General features: G+C 37.1%; 1 protein-coding gene across 4 annotated transcripts in view; it reads left to right on the top strand.

Moving 5' to 3' along the window:
* DMD (dystrophin) overlaps positions 1–24,558 on the top strand; it is a 1,921,557-nt gene that overhangs the window by 1,836,030 nt on the left and 60,969 nt on the right. For all 4 annotated transcript variants that reach the window (XM_044670154.1, XM_044670158.1, XM_044670156.1 and 1 more), the window contains 2 exons: positions 21,553–21,719; positions 24,249–24,360. In XM_044670154.1, coding sequence (XP_044526089.1) covers positions 21,553–21,719; positions 24,249–24,360 — 279 coding nt within the window. The remainder of the gene's footprint in view (positions 1–21,552; positions 21,720–24,248; positions 24,361–24,558) is intronic.

The raw sequence follows: 24,558 nt of genomic DNA, 5'->3' as shown, positions 1-24,558 counted from the left end.
TTTTATGCACTAATTAGAATGACTTAGTGCAAACACAGATCAGGGGATGATACAGTTGAGATTAAGCATAGACAAGTTTAGGTAAGAATCTGGGCTTGAGACAGCAAAGATTGTAGGAATTTAAGAGAGGGAAAGGTATATGGGTTATAGTGATAGATAGAGCTTTATGAAAAACCCAGGATTAGAACTATCCTTTGAAGAATGAGTGAGGCATTGTATAGCGCAGGAGGATTGGGTGGGAAATATAGCAGGGGCAAAGGCATGAAGATTTTCACTCCGTTTCTTCCCTTTAGTCATGCCTCTTCCCATGCATCATACTTTCCTGGTTAGGTGGCATGTGGTTTGCTTTTCCCTAGGATGCTTTCCCTTGATTAATAATCTCATGCGAGGTATATCTTTTTCGTTCAGAGTTCAGCACTAAACATTCCTGTTCTTTATTCATAATAGAGACGGAATTCAGAGAGGCTTACAGTATTTGAATTTAATACAGTTTTCAGAAGCCTGATAAACTTTGCAATAATTTGCAATCCCAGTGGAGAGTTGGCACTAAAGGTGAACTTTAGAATCTACTTCCCCAGCTCTGGCTTTTTCAGTCAGGTACCCTGGCAACCACTTGTCTTGTGTGTGCAGCATGCATGAAAATGGGATGTTTACTCTAGCAAAAGATAACAGAGAAGGAGAAATCCCCTTTGCTCTTTGTTTGAAGTGTAAGACCTTGGGGATGGGAAGAGGCCAGTTCCTTTCTGTCAACATGCTCCATGTGTTTCTAAAGGCCACTTTTCTAATAGCAAGGACAAATGGTAATAAAATGTTTAAGTGTTTCCTCCAAGCAGTTCCATAAGCATTCCTTGTCCTGGAGAACAAGCAGCATTTTTGACTTCAGTTGATGGGTCTTTCATTTTCTTCTTTTTTTTTAAATTTCCACCCCACCCTTACTCCCTACTTGTTAGGGAGAACCTGCTCTTCCAATTCAGCCTGGGTGGGGTAATAGTTAAACAACTGGTCATGAGTCTGAATGTGTAATACCCTGAGGATATTTCTTTGTGTGTGTGTGTGTGTGTGTGTGTTTGTTTGTTTGTTTGTTTGTAAATCTGCCCCTCTTTTATAAAATAAATGTAACATTTTTGGAATTTTCTCTGCCTCAGCTCTTACCTGTGTTCTCCCATCCACATTTTTTTTTTTAAATTTTAAACCCTTAACTTCTGTGTATTGACTTATAGGTGGAAGAGTGGTAAGGGTAGGCAATGGGGGTCAAGTGACTTGCCCAGGGTCACACAGCTGGGAAGTGTCTGAGGCCGGATTTGAACCTAGGACCTCCTGTCTCTAGGCCTAGCTCTCAATCCACTGAGCTACCCAGCTGCCCCTTCCCATCCACATTTATATGATATCATATGTATAGATATCCTAAAAGATTTTAGGTTACATTAAATAAAATTGCCTTTGTTAGAGAGTAATGTTTTTTAAAAACTAAACAAAAGCAAAGGGGGTAGTATCCCTCTTTCAGACTAAATTGTAGTAAACAATTGAGTGAGAAATGGATTCTTTAATGTGGAAGAAAAATATGATTTGACCAGTTGTTTAGTCGTTAGTCATTAAATGCCATGTATAAATTGAGGGTGCATATTTTCAAGCATTTGAAATCTGTGATAAATAATATTTTGTATGAGAGGAGATAACCTATATTTTTAAAGTCCTGGTCTCTAGAATGGAATGAGGTGAAGTGATGAGAAAGTTTCTGGGGATTGTCAACCTTGGGAAAACACAGAGCCACCAAAGCAGTTACAAAGAACAAAATTTTAATCAGGGCAAGGGAGACAGAGAGCCAAGCTCTGGAACTCTAGGAACAATATCTCTGGGGAAATGCACCACGAGTGGGTATCTCTAAATCATGGGGAATTTCCAACAGGACCGAAGGACTTGGGGTCTTTTATACCATTTGGGGAATAAAGGAAAGAAAGGACCCCTGACTGGCTTACATGGAGGTCAGGAAAGGAGGATTCCAGCCAGGGCCTGCACTACCAGGGAGAGGCTTAGATACATACCATGGGAGAACCTTCTAAGACAAAAGGGTATTTAAGATATATCTACTACCATCTAGGCTGAGATATCAGTACTTGAAGGTTTATCGTTCAGTCTAGGACAAACCTGCTAATACCATTTAGGGTGATTCCAGAGTGCCTGAGGGTTTCATAAAACAACTTGTCAGGATTCAGGTTTTGTTTTGTTTGTAAAAGCCAGTTTGGGATTACTAATGGTAACTCAATAACTAATCATTGTAATGCACAGTTAATTAGGAATCTCATTTTAGCTGTCCTTTTTAGCTACATGCCAAGATAAAAGTCACTTTTTAAAAGAACTTTTACCTTCCTTCTTAAGGGCTAGGCGATGGAGTTTAAGTGACTTGTCCAAGGTCACACAGCTAGAAAGTGTCCATAGCCATACTCGAAACCAGGACCTTCCATCTCTAGGCCTGGTTTTCAATCCACTAAGCCCCAAAGTCACTTGTTTTTAAGCGAAGATAATGGTTCTAAAAAGTGGTAAAATGACCAATGTTAGATGGCAATGAGGGAAAAATCACTAGAAAGTTTTCAAAATACAGGTAGTTTTGATTTAGCCAGGAGAAACTGGAGCATCTGGCTTAGCTGAGTGGTCCAGTGGCCCTCACCAGTTCCTTTCCCTCCTTTTTATCTTCCCTTCTTCCCTTATCCCTTTGCTGTCCCAGGCTATGTTTGCATGTGAGAGGAATAGATCTAATGAGAAGTTAGATTGTAGGATGTTAAATTTAGAAACACTAAGGGTAATCTGGAGAGATCATTTTACATTTCCTTCATTTTATCGAGAAGGAAATTAAGGCCCTGAGAGGTGAATTGCCTTGTTTACCTACCACCACTCAGATAAGTAATAATTAGAAGGAAGAGCAAGACTTAGAAACCTTGTTTTGTGGCTAAATCCAAGTCTTTCCACTTTGCTAGTACTATAAAACTGGTGATAGCAAGAAAGATGAGGAAGGAAGTGTAACAGAATACTTGCCCATATTTTTGTCTATTCTATCCAGGCTAGGCTCCTTCCAGTTGACTGAGCATGCCATTCCATCTTCCCTCTCTCACTTCTGCTCCTTTGCATAGACTGTCCCTCCTTAATTCTTCTGCATCTTCAGAATTTTTAACTACTTTATTTTTTTTTTTAAACCTTTACCTTCTGTCTTGGAGTCAATACTGTGTATTGGCTCCAAGGCAGAAGAGTGGTAAGGGCTAGGCAATGGGGGTCAAGTGACTTGCCCAGGGTCATACAGCTAGGAAGTGTCAGAGGCCGGATTTGAACCCAGGACCTCTCATCTTTAGACCTGGCTCTCAATCCACTGAGCTACCCAGCTGCCCCCCAGAATTTTTAACTACTTTAAAAGATTAGCTCAAGTCCCATTGGTAACAAGAGACTTTTCTTGAGTCCCCTTCCCTTCAATGTTCCTCAATCCCATGAAAATGACTTTATATTTATTTTACAAATTTTGGATTTTAAAAAATCTGTATTATTTCCCTCACACTCATTCCCAAACCCATTAGAATTTAAATCTGTTAAAGTCAAGGATTATTTCATTTTGTTTTTTCTTTACTAGTCCATAGCATAGAGCTTAACACTGTTTAGACTTGTTACTGAATGGCCAGCACAACTTCAGGCCTGGGAATTGTAGAGTAAGCTTAGGAAAGAGCTTTTTATTAATCAATCACCAGACACTTAATAATTGCCAATTAACGTACCTGGCAAAATCCTAGGTCTTGTAAATGCATTCAATGAATGGTATAATCCTTACTCAAAAGGTACTTACATTCTGATGAGGAAACCAAGCAATATACACACATCCAGTGTCTATATATTTATATGAATAATTACATATATATAATTATATATGTCCTATATACACTATATATTTAGTGTCTCTCTACAAACATATATCTACGTATGTGCAATAAGCAGGTAGGTGGCAAAGAGGATAGAGTGCTAGGCCTGCAATCAGGGAGATTTATCTTCCTGAGTTCAAATCTAGCATTGGACACTTAGCTGTGTAACCTCAGGCAAGTCATTTAACTCTGCCTCATTTTCTTCATCTATAAAATGAGCTAGAGAGGGAATATCTTTGCCAAGAAAAGCCCAAATGGGGTCATAATGAGTGAGATATGACTGAAATGTCTAAACAACAATATAGACAGAATAAATATGAAAGAAATAAAAATAAAGCAATTACATAGAAAGTCATTTGAGAGAGAGAGAGAGAGAGTTTTAGCCATTGAGAAGACCAGGAAAGGCTTCTTCTGGTAGAATGTATGCTTGAGCGTTGAAGAAAAGGAAAGATTCTATCAGGTGGAAGGAGGGAAAGAGAGGATATATTCCAGGAGTGAAGGACAGCCAGCTAGTGCAGATATGGCGCTAGGAGAATGGAGAGCAATGGGTAAGGGATGGGAGAGGCCAGTGTGGGTGGGTTTCAGTTTGCAGCAGATTCAGAAGCATTTGTCCAGTGAGGCTGGAAAAAGTGTATTGGGCAAAAAAAAAAAAAAAAAAGGTAAAAGCCACACAAAGTAGTTTTTTAATTTGATTTAGAGGCAATGTAAATCCAATTTATTTTGAGTAAGAGATTGACATCAGTTCAGGTCTGTGCTTTGGGAAAATTCCCTTTTGCAGCACAGTAGAGAAGGCGGGACTGGAGGCAGAGAGACCAATGAGGAGGGAGGGCTAGTAGAAAGTGACATAGAAATTGATGAAAGACCAAGGGGAGCATGGTGAATAGAGGAGAGGGATTGGATCTGTCAGATGAGAAGATGGAGGATATGGACCTGGAAGATTGGAAGATTAGGGGTGCCAGCAATGGAAAGGGGGAAGTGTAGAAGGCAGATTGGTTTGGAGAATGAGTTCTTTTGAGATGTCTGAAATGTCTAATAAGCTATTGATGATGGATACACAATGGAAAGTCAAAGGAGAGAGGCAGCTAAGTAGAACAGTGGATTGAGAGCCAGGCCTGGAGAGGGAAGTCCTGGATTCAAATATGGCCTCAGGCACTTCCTAGCAGTATGACCCTGGGCAAGTCACTTAACCCCATTTTGCCTAGCCTTTACAAAAGTTCTCTTCTCTCTTGAAATCTATACTTAGTATTGATTCCAAGACAGAAGGTAAAGGTTCCCAAAAAAAGAGAAAGAAAGTCAAAAGAGAGACTGGGGGCCAGATGTATAGAATTATGAGTTAGATAATAATAATAGTTATAATTATATAGTTGGATATGATCATTAAACCTGTAGGAGCTGATGAAGTTACCAAGGGAGCAATAGAAAGAAAAAGAGGATCCACAAAATACCTTGGAGCCCTGCTTATTGTAGGACAGAGATATTTCTAGGATTGCACACTGAAATTTTAAATATATATTTTAAAATTGCAACTTTGTTATATAGGATGATTAAATTCTGTATTAGTACAAAGCATAAAATTTCAGAACTTATAAAAGTGAGCTAGCCATGGGATCCCAAACCCCATATATTATATTGTTTTGTTAGTAAATGCCTTCTGAGTTACACATAACTAATATACATGGACACCTTAAACTGGGGCCTTTCTCTACAATAATCAGAGTAATTTTAGTTGAGGTTATGAGATTATTCTTTTAAAATTTGATCTCAGTGAAATCTACCTAATTCCTAGCCATCACACCTTCTTTTCTTAAAGTCTATCATCATCTGCCAAATAATCCGTATTAAAATATTGTTAAAGAATGATGTCAATATGTTAAAACCAGTGGAAATGCACATTGGCTATGGGGGGGGTGGAGTTTGGGGGGAGTAAAGGGGAAAGTAAGAACTTGAATCATGTAACCTTGGAAAATAAGATTCAGAAATTCCTGTGCCAGAATATTTCCTTAGTACTGATGAGAGAAGTGGGTATTCTTCTGTGACTCTGGCTATTATTTTTCTATAAACATTTTTATAGGCTTTATTGTTTAAGCAGTTTCAGGGGTATCAATTTTGTATTATGTTTCACCTAAAGAAGTCTCTGTGTGTAAATCTTTAATTGTATTTATTTTACAACTCCTTTCTACTTCTTATTGCATTCATTTTTCTTGGCAAAGATACTAGAGTAGTTTGCCATTTCCTTCTTTGGCTTATTTTATAGATGAGGAAACTCAAGCAAACAGAGTTAAGTGCCCTATCTAGGTCACATACCTATTAAGTGTCTGAGGCTGGATTTGAACTTGGATCTTCCCGATTACAGGACTGGTGCTCTTATCCACAGCACCATGTTGGTGCTCTGTTGGAGTTTTAAGAGAGTTTATGAAATCCTGATTCTTTTATGAGTAGTCTCAATCTCTTCGACTGTATTCCTTATCTCAGTTTTTATGCTTCCTCTCTCTCATTAATAAAATAGCTTTCTATTTTTTTTAGATTTAAATATTTTATTTTTTTAGAAAAATTTTTTCATGGTTACATGATTCCTGTTTTTACTTTCCCCTTCACCCCCCCTTTAACCCCTCCCCCAAAGCCAACATGCATTTCCGCTGGTTCCAACATGTGTGATCAGTCAAGACTTATTTTATTTGTTTATTATTTGTATAAAGTCCCCTTAGATGATTAACATCTTATTCTAGCTACAACCTCCACTCCTTCAAACTTTATGCACCAAAAAAAAAATGTCAAATGTTTAGATAGTTGAGCATCAGTTTATCATTTTCATATTTACTTTAGCATTCTAAATGAGAAGTCCATAATCAGGCATCTTTTTTAAAAACACTTTTTATACTAGAGATGTAAGGTATGGTCACCAGAAATAGGATTAACGTGATTTCAAATTAAAATAGACCCAAGTCAGGATGACTTTTATAGAAGTTTATTTACAATTAGGAAAGTTGAAGGTAGGGAAATTGAGAGAGACCAGAGGCCCGGACCAGGTAAGAATTTAGATGCCCCAGCAGAGGGACACAGAGGTTAATTAAACAAGGCTTCTAGCCACAAGGCCTTTTAAATTAGAGAGGCAAGAGAGGCTTCCTTGAGGCTAGAGCCTCCAGAAACGCCAAGGGAGGAGAGAGAGTCAGCCTAACTTACCCATGTGACAATTCAAAGGGAAGCAGTCAGAGGTCTCACCAGAGATCCTTCTACACCAAGTTCAAAGCACCAACTGCCTCCACAGGAAGTTACCATCATATTTAAAAGACAGCATCTTTCGACACTTCCTGCATCCACCTCCAATTTCAAGTGGACAAATGGCAGCCTCAACACCGTTTTGGATTGCCCAGAGGCAGTCCCTTGTTCTTGATTTGTTCCTTACTATCAGGTGTGGGTAACAGACCTTCCCCTTCCCACTTAATTCTAAGTTGGGTGGGGGGGGGTGACATTATTTCTGATGGCTAGAATCTAAACAGTGAATGAGGATGAGCTAATTCCATTTACACAATTCCCCCCACTCCATGATTCTTGGGTGCCTAGTCACCCCAAGTGATCACTTAACTAATCATCTCGTACCCACAAAGGTCTTCTAAATACAATAGTTAGAGATAAGAGGGGAATGGAAGAGAGAGAGGGCAAAACCAATGTTTTGCTAGGCACATTGACAAAAAAACCAATTGGGGGCAGTCCCCTATTGGCATAAAATGTACAAAGTAACTGTTCAAACCCCATCAGTTCAATCAGTTGTACCCCAAAGTTCATTCTGGATCTCTTGATGCAATGTAGATTCTTCAGGCATCTTTCTGCAAACAGTTCATTCTCTGGATTAAGGAGTCAGCAAGCTTCTTTCCCTGAGAATTTTTCTCCAACAAAAAATTAAATCTTGGAATTTACAAAAATACAATCCCCCCTGAAGAGAATATTTAAAAAAGAAACACCCAGATCAGCTCAGGATACATAGTTGAGTTAAGGGTTTGTATGAGTCAATTAAAAAAAACATAAAAAGAAAAGCAAATAGAAGAAAACAAAAATAAATTCATAACAGACCCATGTATTAGGGTCCAATTAATATAATTTCCATCCTACTAGTCTGTAGAACAAAATGCACTAATACTGCACTTACCCATTGACAACCAAGACTACAGGAAGTTGCCATTCTATAAAAGGACCAGATTTATGTGAAAGGGAAGCGTCTGTCATTCCCTGGTCTGATTTACCTTCACTCTCAGGAATATAGGGGTGAGCCAGGATGATGGCCAACCTTCAGTATCTGGCCGGCAGTGTAGTTCGAAGAGTCCTACATCTTAACATATGTTAAGCGTCGCAACTTCGAGTCTTACACTGAGTTCAAGTCCTTAGTATTGGCATGATAGAGTGCTGAACCTGAAGTCAGGAAGATTTGAATTCAAATCCAGCATGATAAACTAACTAGCTGTGTGACCTCGATCCAGGTACTCCAATTCATTTTGCCTCAGTTTTTCCCAAATGTTAAATGGGGATTATAATAGCAACTACTTTTATCAGGGTTGGTATAATGATAAAATGAGATATAATATTCATGAAGTGCTTTGCAAACTTTAAAAGTGCTATAAAATTTATGTATAACCCAGTGGAATTGCTTGTCAACTTTTGGGAGAGGAGAGGGAGAAAACATGAATCATATAATCATGGAAAAAAATTTTTAAGTGTTATATAAATGTTAGCTATTATTATTGCCCTGCTTTGCCCTGTAAAATGGATAATTGATTCTTAATGAATTCTTTTTTATGATCAGAAAATTATTTACAAAGTTAAAATTCTGTTTTTCATTTATAATATGACTAACTTCTCTGTAGCTGTATGTGCATTTACAGCACTTCTGCTATGCTCATAAGCAATTTTTTTTTTACTATAGTGAGTTTGATGTTTTTAAATTGTTTATTATTTGGGAGCAGTATGTTAATTAGCTTATTATTAGTCAGGGATAGCAGAAAGATTAGAGTCAGAATACTTGACCTTGAAAATGTAAATGAATGGCATACAATCACCTTCTGTTTTTATTTGGGTTGATTTTTATCTTTAATTGGCAATGCAGATTTTTTTTATTAAAATTTTGAATAGTGAACTTTGGCCTCCCATTTCCCTCATTATCTTCAGACTATTAAAAGGAAATCCTGAAATTCTGAGAGCACTTTTGGGAAAGAAAAATGTTGGATTTCTTCTTGTCCTTCACTGACAGATTTTGGCCTCATGGGCCTTATTTCAAACAAAATTTTTTCTCTCCTGGGGATGTATGGCTACTCTTGGAATCTCTGGGCATATTCCTGTGGTAGCAGCAACACATATAACTAGCTCTGGAAATTGTGTCTGAGAGGAATATTTGAGAAGATATTTGTGTTCAATAGAGAAATGTCAGAGAACAGAAGGGGGAGAGAGCTTTGGGTTAAGTTTCAGATATTCAGGCATGCCTCATGGGTCTTGAGTGCTTTTTCTTCCTCAGTAGTATTGGGTCTTTTAGCTTTATCCCCTAAACTCTGTTCTGGACCAGTGGGAACAATACTTGCCTCCCTCCAGAATGACTTTGTTTTTTCTAAGGGCAGGTTCTCCACTCTCTTAGCCCCTTCCCAGGGTTGAAGAGAAATTTAGTTGTACTCCTTAGCAGGGCTTTCTCCCCTCTAGTGCATGTCAGCTGAATAGCAGGGAATTTAGTTGTACTAGTTTCTGAACTCTGCCTCTCTATAAAACAAGTTAGGGAATGAAAAGATTTATGAAGTCAGCTCTTATTTCCCTAAGGCAGAGAAGTGCTCCCTGCCTCCCTACCCTCTCACTCCCTTCTCTATGCCCTACTGTTTTGTCCTTGTCTAGTCTTGAAGAGATCTGTTTACAGTTTCACCTACCTATAAAAATAAAATGAACGAACATCTCAGACAAGTCATTTAACCTCTTGGGGTCTTGGTTCCTTTTCCTGTGTCATAGAGACGGTAAATTAGAGGATTTCCAAGGTCCCTTGCAACTCTTACATTCTATGCTTATGACATTCAAGGAAGAGAGGGAAAATTTTTTTTTAACTGTAATCAACAGCAAACTACCTAACATGAGAAAAGTATTTTATCTTACTAGATAATAGACTATGGGAACTCTACATTACAACATACTGCAAAAAATAATGTCACGTACGTCCCTGAATTATAAAAATTAGAACGTTCAGCTATTTTAAAACAAAGAATGAATTATTTATTTTGAGTGAATTTAAAAGAATTTTTGGTTTGATGCAAGCTGTATTGACTAAATTTCTGTTATGTTCAAGGCAGTAAGCTAGGGGCTCTGGATGTGTAGACAAAAAGAAAACAATTTCTTCCTTCATGGAATTTACATTTTTCTAGGGGAATAAATATGGCAGATAAACATAGAAGGAAATAAAAGGTAATTGAAGAGGGCAGAGTATTAATAACTAGGTATTAGGAGAAGTATGTTGAAGAAAATAGAGCATGGACTGAGTCTTGAGAGAAGTGAAGGATTTGAAGAGGCCAGAATGAATAAGGAAAATCTCCTAGGCTTGCAGGATGTCTTTTGTGAATGTCTGACAACAAAATAGAGAATGCCAAGTTTTACTTTTGCATAAAGTGCATGAGTTAATTAAGGTGAAATATGTCCAAACTGTGTAGGGCCTCAATAAGACTGAGGACTTTGTCTTTTATGCTAGTGGCAACCACTAAAGAGAGGAATGATCGCTGCTGTGGTGTTGTTCAGATTTTTTTTTTCCTTTGTGTCTGACTCTTCGTGAGTCCATTTAGGGTTTTCTTGGAAAAAAATACTGAAGCCACTTGCCAGTTCCTTTTATGGCTCATTTTGCAGAGAAGGAAACTGAGGCAGAGTCGAGTGACTTGCCCAGAATCATACAGCTAATAAGTTTCTGAAGCCAGATTTGAATTTAAGTCTTCGATGATTCTAGACATAGCTCTCTATACCTTGTTGCCATCCTGTGCCGAAGTTATATTATTTAGGCAGCTCTGGAGGATTGCAGTTTGGGGGCTACAAAACCAGAGCATTACAAAAAAGCAGGAGGTGAGGAATGACTTTTGAGGATAAAACATAGGCGAATGATAGTTTTTTGGTGACCTCAAGAGACAGAAGAAAATTTGGAAGAGGAATGCATTAGGAGGAAAGATATTAAATTCTCTTTTAGACTTGTAAAGATGTCCAAAGTACATGGAAGCATCCCACATTGATTACTATCTATGAGACTTGTATGTGTGTGAGTAGAGAGAATAAGCAAAGCGATATAATGTTTTCTGTAATTTTCGATGACTGTACATTTCTAAACATTCTCATATGTGTTTAACATCTAGAGCATCAGTATGTCTGAAATTTGGGGATCATCCCCATAAGGACACCTGAATGCTGGGAAAGAGTCTAGAAAAAGAAGAGTATTTAGAAACAAACTCCTGCTGAAGGAATGGGAGAGGTGGATAATAAATCTGCAAAGGAACCTAAAAAGTGGTAGTCACACTGGGAATGACTATCCAAATCTCCTTCTTGTTAAAAGAGAGCAGTTGATCAATTCTTTTTTTAATGATTCATTACAAACAATTATTGAATTCTGATTCAGTCAATTAAACTGTCTTAATTTACATTTAAATGCATAAAGTTCCTTTTTTTTTTTTTTTTAAATAAAGAGGTCATATAAGTAGGAGGAGAACAAGAGTTCAGGGAAGCCAAGGGAAGAGAGAGTAGTAAATAGTGTCAGAAATTGGGGATACCAAGAAGAAATGAAAACATAGATGCCACCTTCAAGGAGTTCAAATTCTGATAGGGAGCTTTAGCTGAGAAGAGGACAAAAGATGTCTTATTTTTGGTACCTGGGGAGTCTGGATAAAGTGAGGGATTTTAAAGATCAGAGAGATACAGACACATTTGTAGACAGCAGATAAGGAACAAGTAGCTAGGAAAAGGCTGGAGACAGAGTGGAGAAGATGGTCAATATGATGGGGAAGACTTGTGGGAATGGGAGCAAAGGCTCCCAAAGAGGAGTTTGTCTAGATGAGAGGAAAAGCCACCTCTTCATAACAGGCAAGGATGAAGGAGGAGATATGGGGGAAGATGTCTTGAGAGATTTGGAATGAGGGTAGGAGAAGGCAAATAGCCCTCATTTTTTCAGTAAGGTAGGAGGTAAGATTCTTAGCTTGAGAGAGTGAAGAGAGGATGGTTGACTTAAGGGGTTGAGGACCAAAAAAGTTTGGAATATATATGGCTAGTAGGAGAATCAGCTTGAGAGGTGGAGGGGTTGATGCTCTTGACGCAGTGAGGGCCCAGGAGAAATTATGTAGCATAATTTTGGGGTGGATCTGGTCAGCACAATGCCATGATTTTTTCCAGCTCTTTTTAGCAGCAGGAATGAAGGGGAAAGACGATGGGAGTAATCCAGAGTTGGGGTTTGACAAAGTTTGATCAGCAATGGGTTGAGGGCAAGGAATTTGACAGTAGTGCTTCCTTAATATTTTGGGGAACAGGGCAAATCAAAGGCAAAAATAAATGCCCTCTATCTCAAAAACTAAAACAAACCAGGAATACCTCCTTCTATGTGAATATATAAGATTTCGAGAAGAGTACAGTTTTGTGATTTTTGTGTTATTCATAAATTTGATCATTATTAAAACTGGGACTGTTTAGATGAAAAGATTCATTAAGATTCTTTACAACTTATCCTTGTTACTACTTTTATGTTGTATATGAATGCAGATTTCTCTCATGTGAAATATTCCACTGGTGCTTTTACTGGATTTAGAGGTCATTAAAGAAAATGTAATTGCAGCTCAGGGAACAACTTGAGAGCTGTCTGTCCTAGACTGTCTGACCCTGACCAGCTAATTCCTTGTAGTTTTAAATCTTCCTGTGTGAAGGCTATAAATCAAAAATGGTTTTGATGAATTTAAATGCTGCTAATCTTCCCAAGTACTGGGCCTTTACAGAAGCATTCTGTAGAGTGGTTAGATTGTCTACTGTCAACATTGTTAGCTGGCAATAATAACTAAAAATATGAAATGGATGTTATCGTTTATTAAGGCTATTTTTCACTAATACAACACTATATATATATTTTCAAATTGTTGTTCAAACGGTTCTCATTTCATTTTGGTTCATGATTTGAACTCAGTATATTTTTCTATAGAATTTACCTTCTATCATGAGGAATATATGCTGTAGATTGCTAAGGCATTGTTATAAAAGCAATTTTTCTCTCTAAGGGACTGGAAATCTACTGAATAAAAAGTTTCAATATATTCATGTATACTTATTAATAAGATTTGACATTTAGTTTATGATAGTTCAAAGCATGATATCAAGCCTACCAATAAGTTACTTATTTTTTATTACTTCTTTCCTCCTTTGTTCTCAACCAAAACTCGGCCCTTATGTTATCGAACAGAATATTCATTTTGTCTTGCTTTAAATTGTCCATGGTTTCCTTGCTATTTCATTCCCTACATATAACAAGTGGCACCACTTGAATAAATCATTTTACCCTTCTCTTTTAACTTTTTTTTTTTAACTTTTTTTTTTAAACCCTTGTACTTCGGTGTATTGTCTCATAGGTGGAAGATTGGTAAGGGTGGGCAATGGGGGTCAAGTGACTTGCCCGGGGTCACACAGCTGGGAAGTGGCTGAGGCCGGGTTTGAACCTAGGACCTCCTGTCTCTAGGCCTGGCTCTCAATCCACTGAGCTACCCAGCTGCCCCCACTTCTCTTTTAAATATTAGAAGACTGCCCAACCAATTTCTCCCCACCTCCTACCTATACTCCAATGAACTGAAACCTTGGAAAAAGCTAAAATACTCCACAACAAGTTTTCCAGCTATTTGTAACTTGGGCTTCTGCACTGATCTAGGGATAGGCCCTCCCAATAGAGCATAAGAGTTTTGAAGTCAGAGACTAATTATTTTGTCTTTGTATCCCCGATATCTAAAATAGTGCCTTGTGGTATGTAATATATTTTTACTACATTTGGTTTGTTTGGATTGAACATCATGAGAGACTCCAAATAGTACTTCACCCTGAAGGAAGATTCTATAGCCCCAGCTTATCAAATAATGTATTTGATTTCTTTTCCATTATTTCCATTATTTTCTTCAGAAGTTCCATATGTTAAGATTCCATTATTTTAAGAATCCAATGCATTCAGTACTTGGCACATAATAGACACTTAATAAATTGATTGATTGAAATACATTTGTCTCTTCTGAACTTACTGGTTTATCATAAATGGTGAGGAGCATTTCCTCTCAACTAAAGTAGCCCCTGTGTGGTGGTGGGCCCCTGAAGTCTTCTCATTCCCATCTTAGCTTCTTCCTTGATGTCTAGATATTCTCCCTGGAGAAGAAAAAATGTCATCTCAATAAAAGTGACAACTTGTGGTTCCTTCTGTTGTGAGGAAGATTAGTTAGTTAATTAAGTATTAAGGTTGACCTAGCAGGAATCCTGGAGCATTCTATGATGGAATGAAGGAGGAGGAAGTGTATGTGCCCTGAGAAAGAGACTCCATTAAGGGTTGACAAAAACTGTTGTTAGCCCTGGGAGATCTTAGAGCAAAGGACTCCCTGCTTCCTGATTTCCTTGGGATCCTGAGTAGAGGTGGATTTCCAGTAAGAGGAGAAAACCTACAGAGCAGAACCAAGCAGAGGAGGAGTTTGAGACCTGGTGGACAGCACCTCAAGTTCACTCACTCTTCTTGGTATCTTGGACCACCTAGGATTTTGGCATCCTGTGGACCTCTTTGGAAACCTGTGAGAACCCTCAAAGCCACCCCTCTGATCCATAGCTGTGCTGTTCAAGGCTGGCTGGTACCTGGCTTGAATCAGCTCCCAGAGACTGCACTGCCTGTTAGATCACTTAGATTAGTGTAGAAATAAGTCTTCCCCTTGCCCTGTGGTTTTGCCCTTTAGATTTTAAGTATAGAAATCCCTTCCCCACCTTTTAGTTAAACATAATTAAAGCTGTTAAACCTCTTTTACCTTGCCTGCTTGTTTCTAGACTCTGGCCTAGGGAGAACAGGGTGACAGTTAAGACTAACTGCCATTCCTGTGATAAATCCAGAGAACTCTTTATCCTGGTCCAGTCTCTCCTACAACCCAGTGTGTGTACCCACAACTATTTAGATTATATTTTAACATCCCTGGTGCCCTCTATTACCTATATTTTCTACACTTCCCTTTGTGAGTTGTGGCCTCTTTGAAATTAGCAGTTGGCATGGAGCTCCTAGACAGATAGACAGACAGACAGACAGACAGACAGACAGTGTCACCATATTCTCCATCACTCCTCAGACCATTGTGAAAGAAGGGAGAAAAATGTAGCAAAAATCTACAGATCTACAAAGAAAGAACCTGGATGTGGGCATGTGGGTAAAAGTGACACTGCACTCTGCCATAGAAATGGGTATTGGATGTCTTGAGAATTTGGACAGGCCATGGCTCAAGAGATTATATAGTATCATGTTTTGCATTGCTTATATCAGGAAATAGGGTTCCTTTATTTTTCTCTTGGTGAGGACTTTTTATGTCTCATTCTTTCTTCAGTGATATGCTATAAAATGATCATAATTTAGTTCAAAGTAGCCAATTTTTTTTGTTTGTTTTTGGTCTCATTTCCCTTAAGCTAGCTTCAAAATATGTCTGTTTTTCAAATTGCTATGACTATCAAAGAAAGAAAGAAATGGTATTATATTTTGCCAGATAATTTATAATAGAAATGAAAGAAAAAAGAAAGGTGATTTCCAAAAGGTCAGTTCATTACTGTGTGTCAACAAATAAGTTTTGAATCATTGGGATCTTTTCATGTTGGTCTAATGCTGAACTGGATTTTGAGAAGTTTACCATCTTCTCTTCGGGCAGAATACAGAACTACACCATTGGAAATAGGTGGGAATCTTCTAGTTCTCTTGAGAAGATTCCACAATTCCCTTCAGTAAATCATTCTAATGTTTAACAACCTTTAGTGTCAGGAAATTATTTATGGATAACAACTGAAATTCCTCATGCTGCAACTTAAGCCTGTTTCTTCTTGTTCTGTCCTCGGTGGAGAAATATAACAGCTGGTTACCATCCGCTCCATAAGAGACAATCACATAACTGAAAAATGTGATTAAGTTTCTCCTTCTGTCCTTTTCTCTCTTGTACCTTTGGCTTAACAGTCTATTTCTTGAATTTTTTTCCATAGGTATTCTTTCTAACCTTTTAACTATCTTTATATCAATATAATTTTCTCTAATTTGTAGAGAACCCAGCCAGCAAAGGTTTGATCAACCCTGAATATGAAGAAATGATTATTTCATCATGATTGCAATCACACTGATTTGCAGTCTAGGGGCCAGGATGCTACTGTAGGGGGCTTGTGTCTCTGAAGTGTGTTGTCACTTTGATCTTTCTTTTGATCAGACAAACTCTAGAATAGGTGGCTTTTATCACCTGTAGGCCAAAGTATAAAACCATGTTTTTGCTATTTCATAAATGTATTTAGTAGACAAGAAGTAAAATACATATTATATAAATATACGTGTATTTACATAGTAACTAACATTTTTTGTAAAAAAAATCTTACCAAAAAACTACTGAAAAATATGAGACAAAAGAGAAATAGAATTAATACTTTAGAAATATAGATTTAGAGCAGAGAGGAATGTTGGAGACCATTGCGTTCAACACCTTTATTTTACAAAATAAAGAGAGACTGAGAGAGCAAATGGCTTGCTAAGGTCACACATGTAATAGGTGTTTGAAACAAAATTTGAATGCAAGCTTGTCTTACGCCCAAGTCTAAAGCTCTATACTCTGCTTCAGCTTGCGTGAAAGTGAACAAGATGCCTTAAATAACTATTTAATATAAGACTAAAGTTTGAAGTACATGTCCCAAATGCTAATATATTAATAGAAGTTTAGTGCCCAGAACGATGGAAATGATAGCTTCCCTGTCAATATTGTTTAACTCTGGATACCAGATTTTAAGGAAGTTATTGACAAGTTTGCATGGTGCCAGAAGATACTAGTTGGAATCGTAAACCATCAGGAAGATATACCATGTTTGTTGCCCTTTTTTTTGCTAAAAGTGAATTTTTTTTTTGCTTTGAAATCTTTTTGCAACACTCTTTAATCTTAAAACATCTTAAATCATCAGATCCAGGCTTAAACTTTGCCACTATAAGTTTTTTAAAAATACATTGATATCCATTGGTTTTGAATTATCTTCACTTTTTAAAATCCTTGTATCCTCCACTACCCAGAAATTCATTTCTTTTAACCAAATCCATTCCTTTTTTACAAAGAATTTTAAAAGCTCATTCACTAATAAACCAGTGAAGTTCTGCTGTTTACAGTGTTGCACATTCGTACAGACTCCTTCCATCTCTGCAAAGGGGGTGTTTAAGGGATAGGAATTCGCATCTATTAAGTGCTTGATATGTACCAGGCACTTTATAATTGTTATCTCATGTGATCCTCATTAAAAACCATGGGAGATTGGTGCTATTTATTATTATTATTATTATTATTATAATATTGGGGGGTTATTATGGGGATTATTATCCCCATTTTATAGTTTTTTAAATTGAGGCAGGCAAGCTTCCTGATTCCAGATCCAGTATCCTATCCACTGCTGACCACCAAACTCCCTCTAGAAAGAAAGGATATCTTCCCTCCTCTAATTATACAGTATTCACTCTTATTTTGTCCTTTACAGTATTTTATTCATTGTGTATATTTTTTTCTGGTTCTGTTCGCTGTGAATCAGTTCATAGGAATTCTTCATATTCAACATTTCCTATGGTACAGGGATATTCCATTATGTTTATATTAGTTTGTTTTGCCATCCCCCATTAGGTGGCACAGTGGATAGACCTCTGGGCCAGGAATTAGGAAGACCTGAATTCAAATTTGGCCTCCCATGCTTAGCCAACTACATAACTGCATAGGTCCCTTAACCCCTGTCTCTCTTACTTTCTACAGTATTGTAAAATGGGGAAAATAATAGCATCTATTTTCCCAGTGTTGTTATAGGCTCAAGTGAGATAATATTTGTAGAAAGCTCCCATATTTAAAAAAAACAACACAAACTTTTCATTTATGTAGGAGATTTCTAGTTTTGACACCTTTGGGATATATGTGACATGCCTTCAATTGAAGAAATAAGGGATCCCTTAACCTAAGGAAAAGAAAACATGGATGATTCAAAGCCAATTTTAAATATTGCTATGGGAGCGGAAACCATTCTTGTAAAAGATCTTGCCAAAGGCTTAGATTTGTTTTATGTGTTTTGAGAAGGAAGAATAAGGATGTCTTGGAAGTCTGAGGGAAGCATTTTATTTTGGTATAAATACAGAGAAGGTCTAGGAGGCACATCTTGGTACTTGCCACTGTCATGTGATGCAGCTCTGGAAAGGACCGAGGGACCACTCAGCATTTTCTGTCTCCTACAAAAGGCACAAGGCTTTTCAGAGTGGAGTCACCAGGCAGCATCCTCAAAGCTTCCTCCTCTCCAATGGACCCAAGCACTGAGTTACAAGATATTTGGCATCCCCAGAAGTTTCTAGTAGAACTCCCACTTCTTGGAATGGCCCCTAAAAGGGTCATTTTAACCTTTTACGTAGGGAAGAAGAAACTTTCTGATCATTCAGAATTTTAAAAAATTAAATGTGTACTAAATGTCCTCTGCCCTTCCTCCCTTCCTCCCTACCTCCCACCAACCTCTCATCGACAACAACTTGGACACTTTATGATGTGAATTTTTGGTTCCGTTTTATTCATCACCACTGCTCTATGACCCACTTGTTGAATGAACAAGCACCCATTGAAGGACCTAGACTTATTTGTTCATTCTTTCCAGAGACCTATATAATATAAAACACCCTTAAGAACAAAAATAGATCCTGTCCTTTTTTGTTCCTTATCCTCTCCCTCTCCCTTTTGTTTGTTTTCTTTTGTTTTTTGTTTGGTTTGGTTTTTTGTCTCTATCCTAGAAGGATCCAGTTTTTACCCAGGGTCAAATTTCTTTACAAAAATGCAGTTTCCAACTCATTTAGTGGACTTTGGTTATCTATATGATTCTTAAGAATAAGCTTCCCTGATAGCCGGTAGTCAGGACAAACACTGTGTGCTTATCTTTTATCTCCGTTCAAGCTGCTTTCTACTCCATATTCCTACCCACATTCCCACCCCTGGGAGTTTATAACCCTAATCTCCCTTCAATACTTTATAGCCCCTTATTTGTTTGAGGGAATGTTTATTCCATCCTAAAAGAATGGACTGCCTTTTTAGGTAGCAAATTCCTTATCCCTTCAGGTTTTGGAGCAGAGCAAAGCTATGAGGCATATGATGCAACTGGAATTCCAACATTACATAGGAAATTGGATTAGTTTTTAAGGGCTCAGTTTTTTTATGGACTTAGATTTTTAAAAAAACCCACTCATTTCGCAGTAAAAGTAAGTAATGTAATGCTTTGAGAATGGGTTCAATAAATACTTTAAAACTAGAACTTGTCACAAAAAAATCTGGAAAGACTTCTGTGAAGTGATGCAAAGTGAAGTGAGCAGAACCAGGAAGATGTTGTTCATAGTAACAGTAATAATATATAATGATCATCTGTGAGTGGCTCAACAATGCAAGGATCAGGGGATTCATGATGAAAAAGGCTGTCTGAATGGAGATAATTGATAATAGCAAGCCATTCTTTATTTTATTTCCTCCACGAAATTTTCTCTCCTGTAAGTGATATGCATTTTCTTTCAAATGACAGATGTGGAAATATGTTTTGTATGATGACACGTACAACCTATACCTGCATTGATTTTGGGAGCAGGGGTGGGAAGGAGGGGAGGGAACATGCATCTCAAAATGGTAGAAAATAATTGTTGAAAATTGTATCAACACATCTTCTGGAAAACATTTTTTAAAAACTAGGACTTGATTTTTTTTTTTTTTAGCATTTTGTATAGCAAAAAACTAAAATAGCTTTTTTTATATCTTGTTGCTTTTTTATCAGAAATCATCAGTGAGCCCTAGAATACTATAAAGGTGTTGCCTTTTTGCATACTAGATATCTCACTCTTGGCTTATTCAGATTTGAATAGCCCCTTGATTATTAGCTACATTTGAATTATTTTACTTTCCAAGAAGAAAGAGAATATTGCCAAAGTAATTGGCCAGTTTTCATCATAAGATTATTCATTTAGAACTGGTAGTTTTCATTGTTCAAAGCTTCACATTTCATTGATCTGTTTTTTTAGCTGTTTAATGAATACGTAAATTGTCTGCCTCCTTTATCATCTCAGTGAACTGGAAACAAATCCTTTCAGTTTCAAAAAAATGTTTATCTGTGTAAAGACACTGGGGGCTTCTATAGAGTTTAGAGAAAAATGGGTTGCTGCTGTTATTGAACATAGATTATATAGAATTATAATATATACAGAGATTACGTTATCATATAGAACCATAGATTTAGAGCTAAAAGGGACTTAGAGGTCATACAGCCCAATTTCTTAATTAAATTATTTAACTTAGAACACTTTTCCATGGTTACATGATTCATGTTCTTTCCATCTCCTCCTCCATCCCTCCTCCCATAGTCAACAAGCAATTTCACTGGGTTTTACATGTATCATTGTTCAAAACCTATTTCCATATTAATATTTGCAATAGAGTGATCATTTAGAGTCTACATCCCCAATCATATCCCCATCAAACCATGTGATTAAGCAGATGTTTTTCTTCTGTGTTTCTACTCCCACGGTTCTTTCTTTGGATGTGGATAGCGTTCTTTCCCAATTTCTTAATTTTATAGATGAGGAAAAGGAATCTTATAAAGAGGAAGTGACCTCTAGATTACAAAAAGTAGAAAATAGCAGGCTAAGACACACACAGGTATCTTCAGCACAAATTTATTAACTTTAACAAAAACAATTATATATTTTATGCAAGGTATACTATAGAGGGTTGAATATAGATTCAAAAAGTCCTAGGTATTTAAAACCTTGCTTCTGACACTTGACAGATGTGTGACTTATATGATCTGAACTTCCATGCTAGGAACTGATGAAAAAAATAGGTTCAGGTTCCTCCTACCCTCCAAAATAAACTAATGGATACTTCAGATACAAGGACAAAAATGATTCTGTCCCTGTTCTCAAGAGACTTATAATCTACTAACTACACACAGGTATAAATACAAAGTATAGAAAAGAAGCAAAAGAGAGGGAAAATATAAGAAAAGACTTCCCAGTGGCAATGGGTTAGCTCAGTGGATAGCTGTGTGACCCTCAGTAAGTCACTTAATCCAATTACCTAGCCCTTAATGCTCTTCTGCCTGGGAACTGATACCTTAGTATGGATTTTAAGACAAAAGGGAAGGGATTTTTTTTAAATGGCTTTCCTAGAAGAAACAGCATTGACTTGGTCCATTTAATGGGTAGCAGAGAATTTCTGAAGGAATTTGTTGACCAAATAATGTATGGAAAAAATGGTGTTCTACCATATGTTTAATGGGATGTTACTATGTTGAAAAAGCAGAATTATTTGTATATACTTCTGTAAAAGAAAAAACAATTTCCCTGTAGCTGACTTCTTCCTTCCTCTCCTCATCCTTTCTCTTTCCTTCTTTTCTCCTCCTCTTACAGGCTAACAATAAGCCAGAAATAGAAGCAGCCCTCTTCTTGGATTGGATGAGGCTGGAACCCCAATCAATGGTGTGGCTGCCTGTGCTACATAGGGTGGCTGCTGCAGAAACTGCCAAGCACCAGGCAAAGTGTAACATCTGTAAAGAGTGTCCCATCATTGGATTCAGGTATAGGACCAACCCATCCCAAATCCTATTTTTCAGTGAATGTTTTAGAGTCATAAGATTTTGTGTTTTCTCTAGCAGAAACTGTTAGTTTTCTAGTAACTAAAGTAAACACAGAGAAATTTTAACAGGGACAATGAAATCAGCACCGATTTGATATGGATAGAGGTATTTTCTTCCTCCATGTTCATTTCCAAACCTCACTCAGTAGAAAACCACATCTTTCAAATATATTTGTTCTTCCCCCAGAACTACCAAACAAAACTCCAACATCCATATACAAGAGAATGTAAGATGGTCTCAAAAATTCCAGTCACAAAAGAGGGGGGAAAAAAAGAGTCCCTCTCTTGAGTCTAATCTAAGACCTCGTTCCAAAAACCTTCAAAGAGTCAGGAGATGGTTCTAATATAGGGAAACCAGGCTGAGTAAAAGAGCTGTCATATCAGTTCAACTTCTTCAATTTCCTTTCTCTTCCTCTCACCCCACTGTTCACACCAGGACTTGTTTCAGTAATCACAGAATTTTATTCTTGAAATGTAAAATACCTGATTAGCCTCTCCAGATAGTATCTTAATGAATTGCTGTCCAGGAGGACATAAAGTATGTAAATGAATGATAAATTCACCCAGAGACTTGAAAACCAAGAGTCTTTTATTTCAAAGTGTGGAGGGAAAAAAAGAATGAATAATAAAATGTTAACAATAGAAAGGGGCCTTGGAGTCTAGGGTAATGCTTTTCTTTTACATTTGAGAAAAACAAGGTCTGGAAAGGTTAAGTGATTTGCCCCAAGGTTACACAGCTAAGAAAGGAGCATCTCTTGGAAGCCTGATGTGCTTTAAAAAGAGCACAATTTCTGTCTTAAAACTCTAGCCATTTGACCTTTTTGTATGTGTGTTCTTTCTTTAAATGAATGTGTTATTTGATAATAATCCTCACTCCTTAATTCAGAAAATTGTTGATCTGCTTTAACATCTGGATCAGCAGCATGGTTTCCATAGCAATGAATAAGCTACTGTGTTGTAAAATAGCTATATATTGGTATGCCTGTTCAGAATCCACTTAACAGCTAAGTAAATACTCTCTTTCAATTATGGTTAGACTTGTTTTATCACTTTGTTCCTTAATAGCTACTTTGTGTGGTTTGGTGTGCTCTTTATTCATGGTGTTCTTTTACCATTGCTATTTATCCTTCTGCATATCATGCTGTTTACCGAGAGGTTTTACAAAAGCTTTCTAAAGCCTAGATAGACAACCGTGAGTAGGCTGCCCTAGCACAAAGACACCCTTATTTTGTCCTGGTTTCTGACAGGTATGAATGATGACTTCAGGTGGGGATGCAGCAGGAGGCTGCATTACATTTCTTACTTTTTCTTTCTCTACTAGTCAGGGAGAAATATGGGGAGAGGATTTATAAAGAAAGAGTAAGGGAAATGCTTTTAAAAAATATATACTTCAAAGAACAGTGGTACATTTCTCCCATTCCTCCATTGGAATATATCATTTAGAAATCCTCGTTTTGCTTTACTCCCAAAAGGAATATTGGAGTGTGAAAGAGATTAGTGTTATTTTTCAATGAAATGACACCTGAGTTTTCCTATTCATTTTGCAGAATGTAATTGGTTTTCTTGATTTGACTAAACTCTTCTGATCTGAGAAAGCAACTTAAACTAAAAAAAGAAAAGAAAAGACAGTAGCTAATATGTTAGCTTTCAGAGTAAGGGGAAAAGATCATCACTTACGAATCTAAAATTATAACTATTCCAACCTAGCACAATTTTAACCTTTTTTTGGAGTATGGTCTGCTATTTGTATCGATGAAGGCATTTTGAAGGGAAAGAGGGTATGATAAAAGTACGAAGTAGCAAAATGATTATTTGGAAGATGAGTCATGAATCAGTCAGAAACATGATTAAAGTATGTCCCTATTTAGCTGACGGGTTTTGTTTTCTTTTAGCTTTTGCCAATAGCATTTCCTTATTTTTCTTTACCTTTTTGGAAAATAATTGCTTTAGTGATTTTCTTCTAAAAATAGAAAGTGTGTATCCTAAAACTTCTAGTTTGTTAATAGACTGGATGTTTGCCAGTATTTTTTCACTGCACCAAAAATATTTCCAAAACTCCCATAAATTTGAAGTAAAAACTGATTCCTTCAATATGTTTACAGGATGATATATCGGTTATAAAATCTTTGTGCAGAATTTTGGATAGGATATAGGAATCCTGGGACAGTGTTGTAGAAATCACACCAGATTAGAAGCCACCTTGGGCTTAGTCCCAGCTCTGTCATTAAAACACTTGTGTCACTCTGGTAGTGAACTCTACCTCTCTGGACCTCAGTTTTCACCATCTATAAAATCGGTTTTATGAGATATTTTAGGTCTCTTTGGAATTTCAATATTTCCTCTGTAATACTATTGAATTTGTTGTTTTGGTTTAGAAAAAAAGTTTTAGCAAGACCATGGTCCTCACTAGTTGTTTTTAAAGTAAATTTTGAAAAAAACCTTTTTTTCCCCCTCTTTCTCCCCTAACCAGGTACAGGAGCTTAAAGCACTTTAACTATGACATCTGCCAAAGCTGCTTCTTTTCTGGCCGAGTCGCAAAAGGCCATAAAATGCACTACCCCATGGTGGAATACTGCACGCCAGTAAGTTATGTTACTGTAACTTAGGAGAGCTTTAGTTCTCTATAATCTCATGAAATCACTGTAATTACTTTCAGTTTTCCCAGATTTGAGAGCCAATATTTCTTAATGGGGCTAGAGACCAAAATTTACTGGGTATGTCTATGTGTGCATATGCACTCATTTATCTGCAATATTAATTACAAGAGTTCTCTCTGGCCT

The sequence above is a fragment of the Gracilinanus agilis genome, chromosome 3, assembly GCF_016433145.1.
Source record: "Gracilinanus agilis isolate LMUSP501 chromosome 3, AgileGrace, whole genome shotgun sequence".
Classification (NCBI taxonomy): Eukaryota; Metazoa; Chordata; class Mammalia; order Didelphimorphia; family Didelphidae; genus Gracilinanus; species Gracilinanus agilis.
The sequence above is the reverse complement of the archived record's forward strand: the minus strand, read 5'-3'. Positions and strand labels throughout refer to the sequence as shown.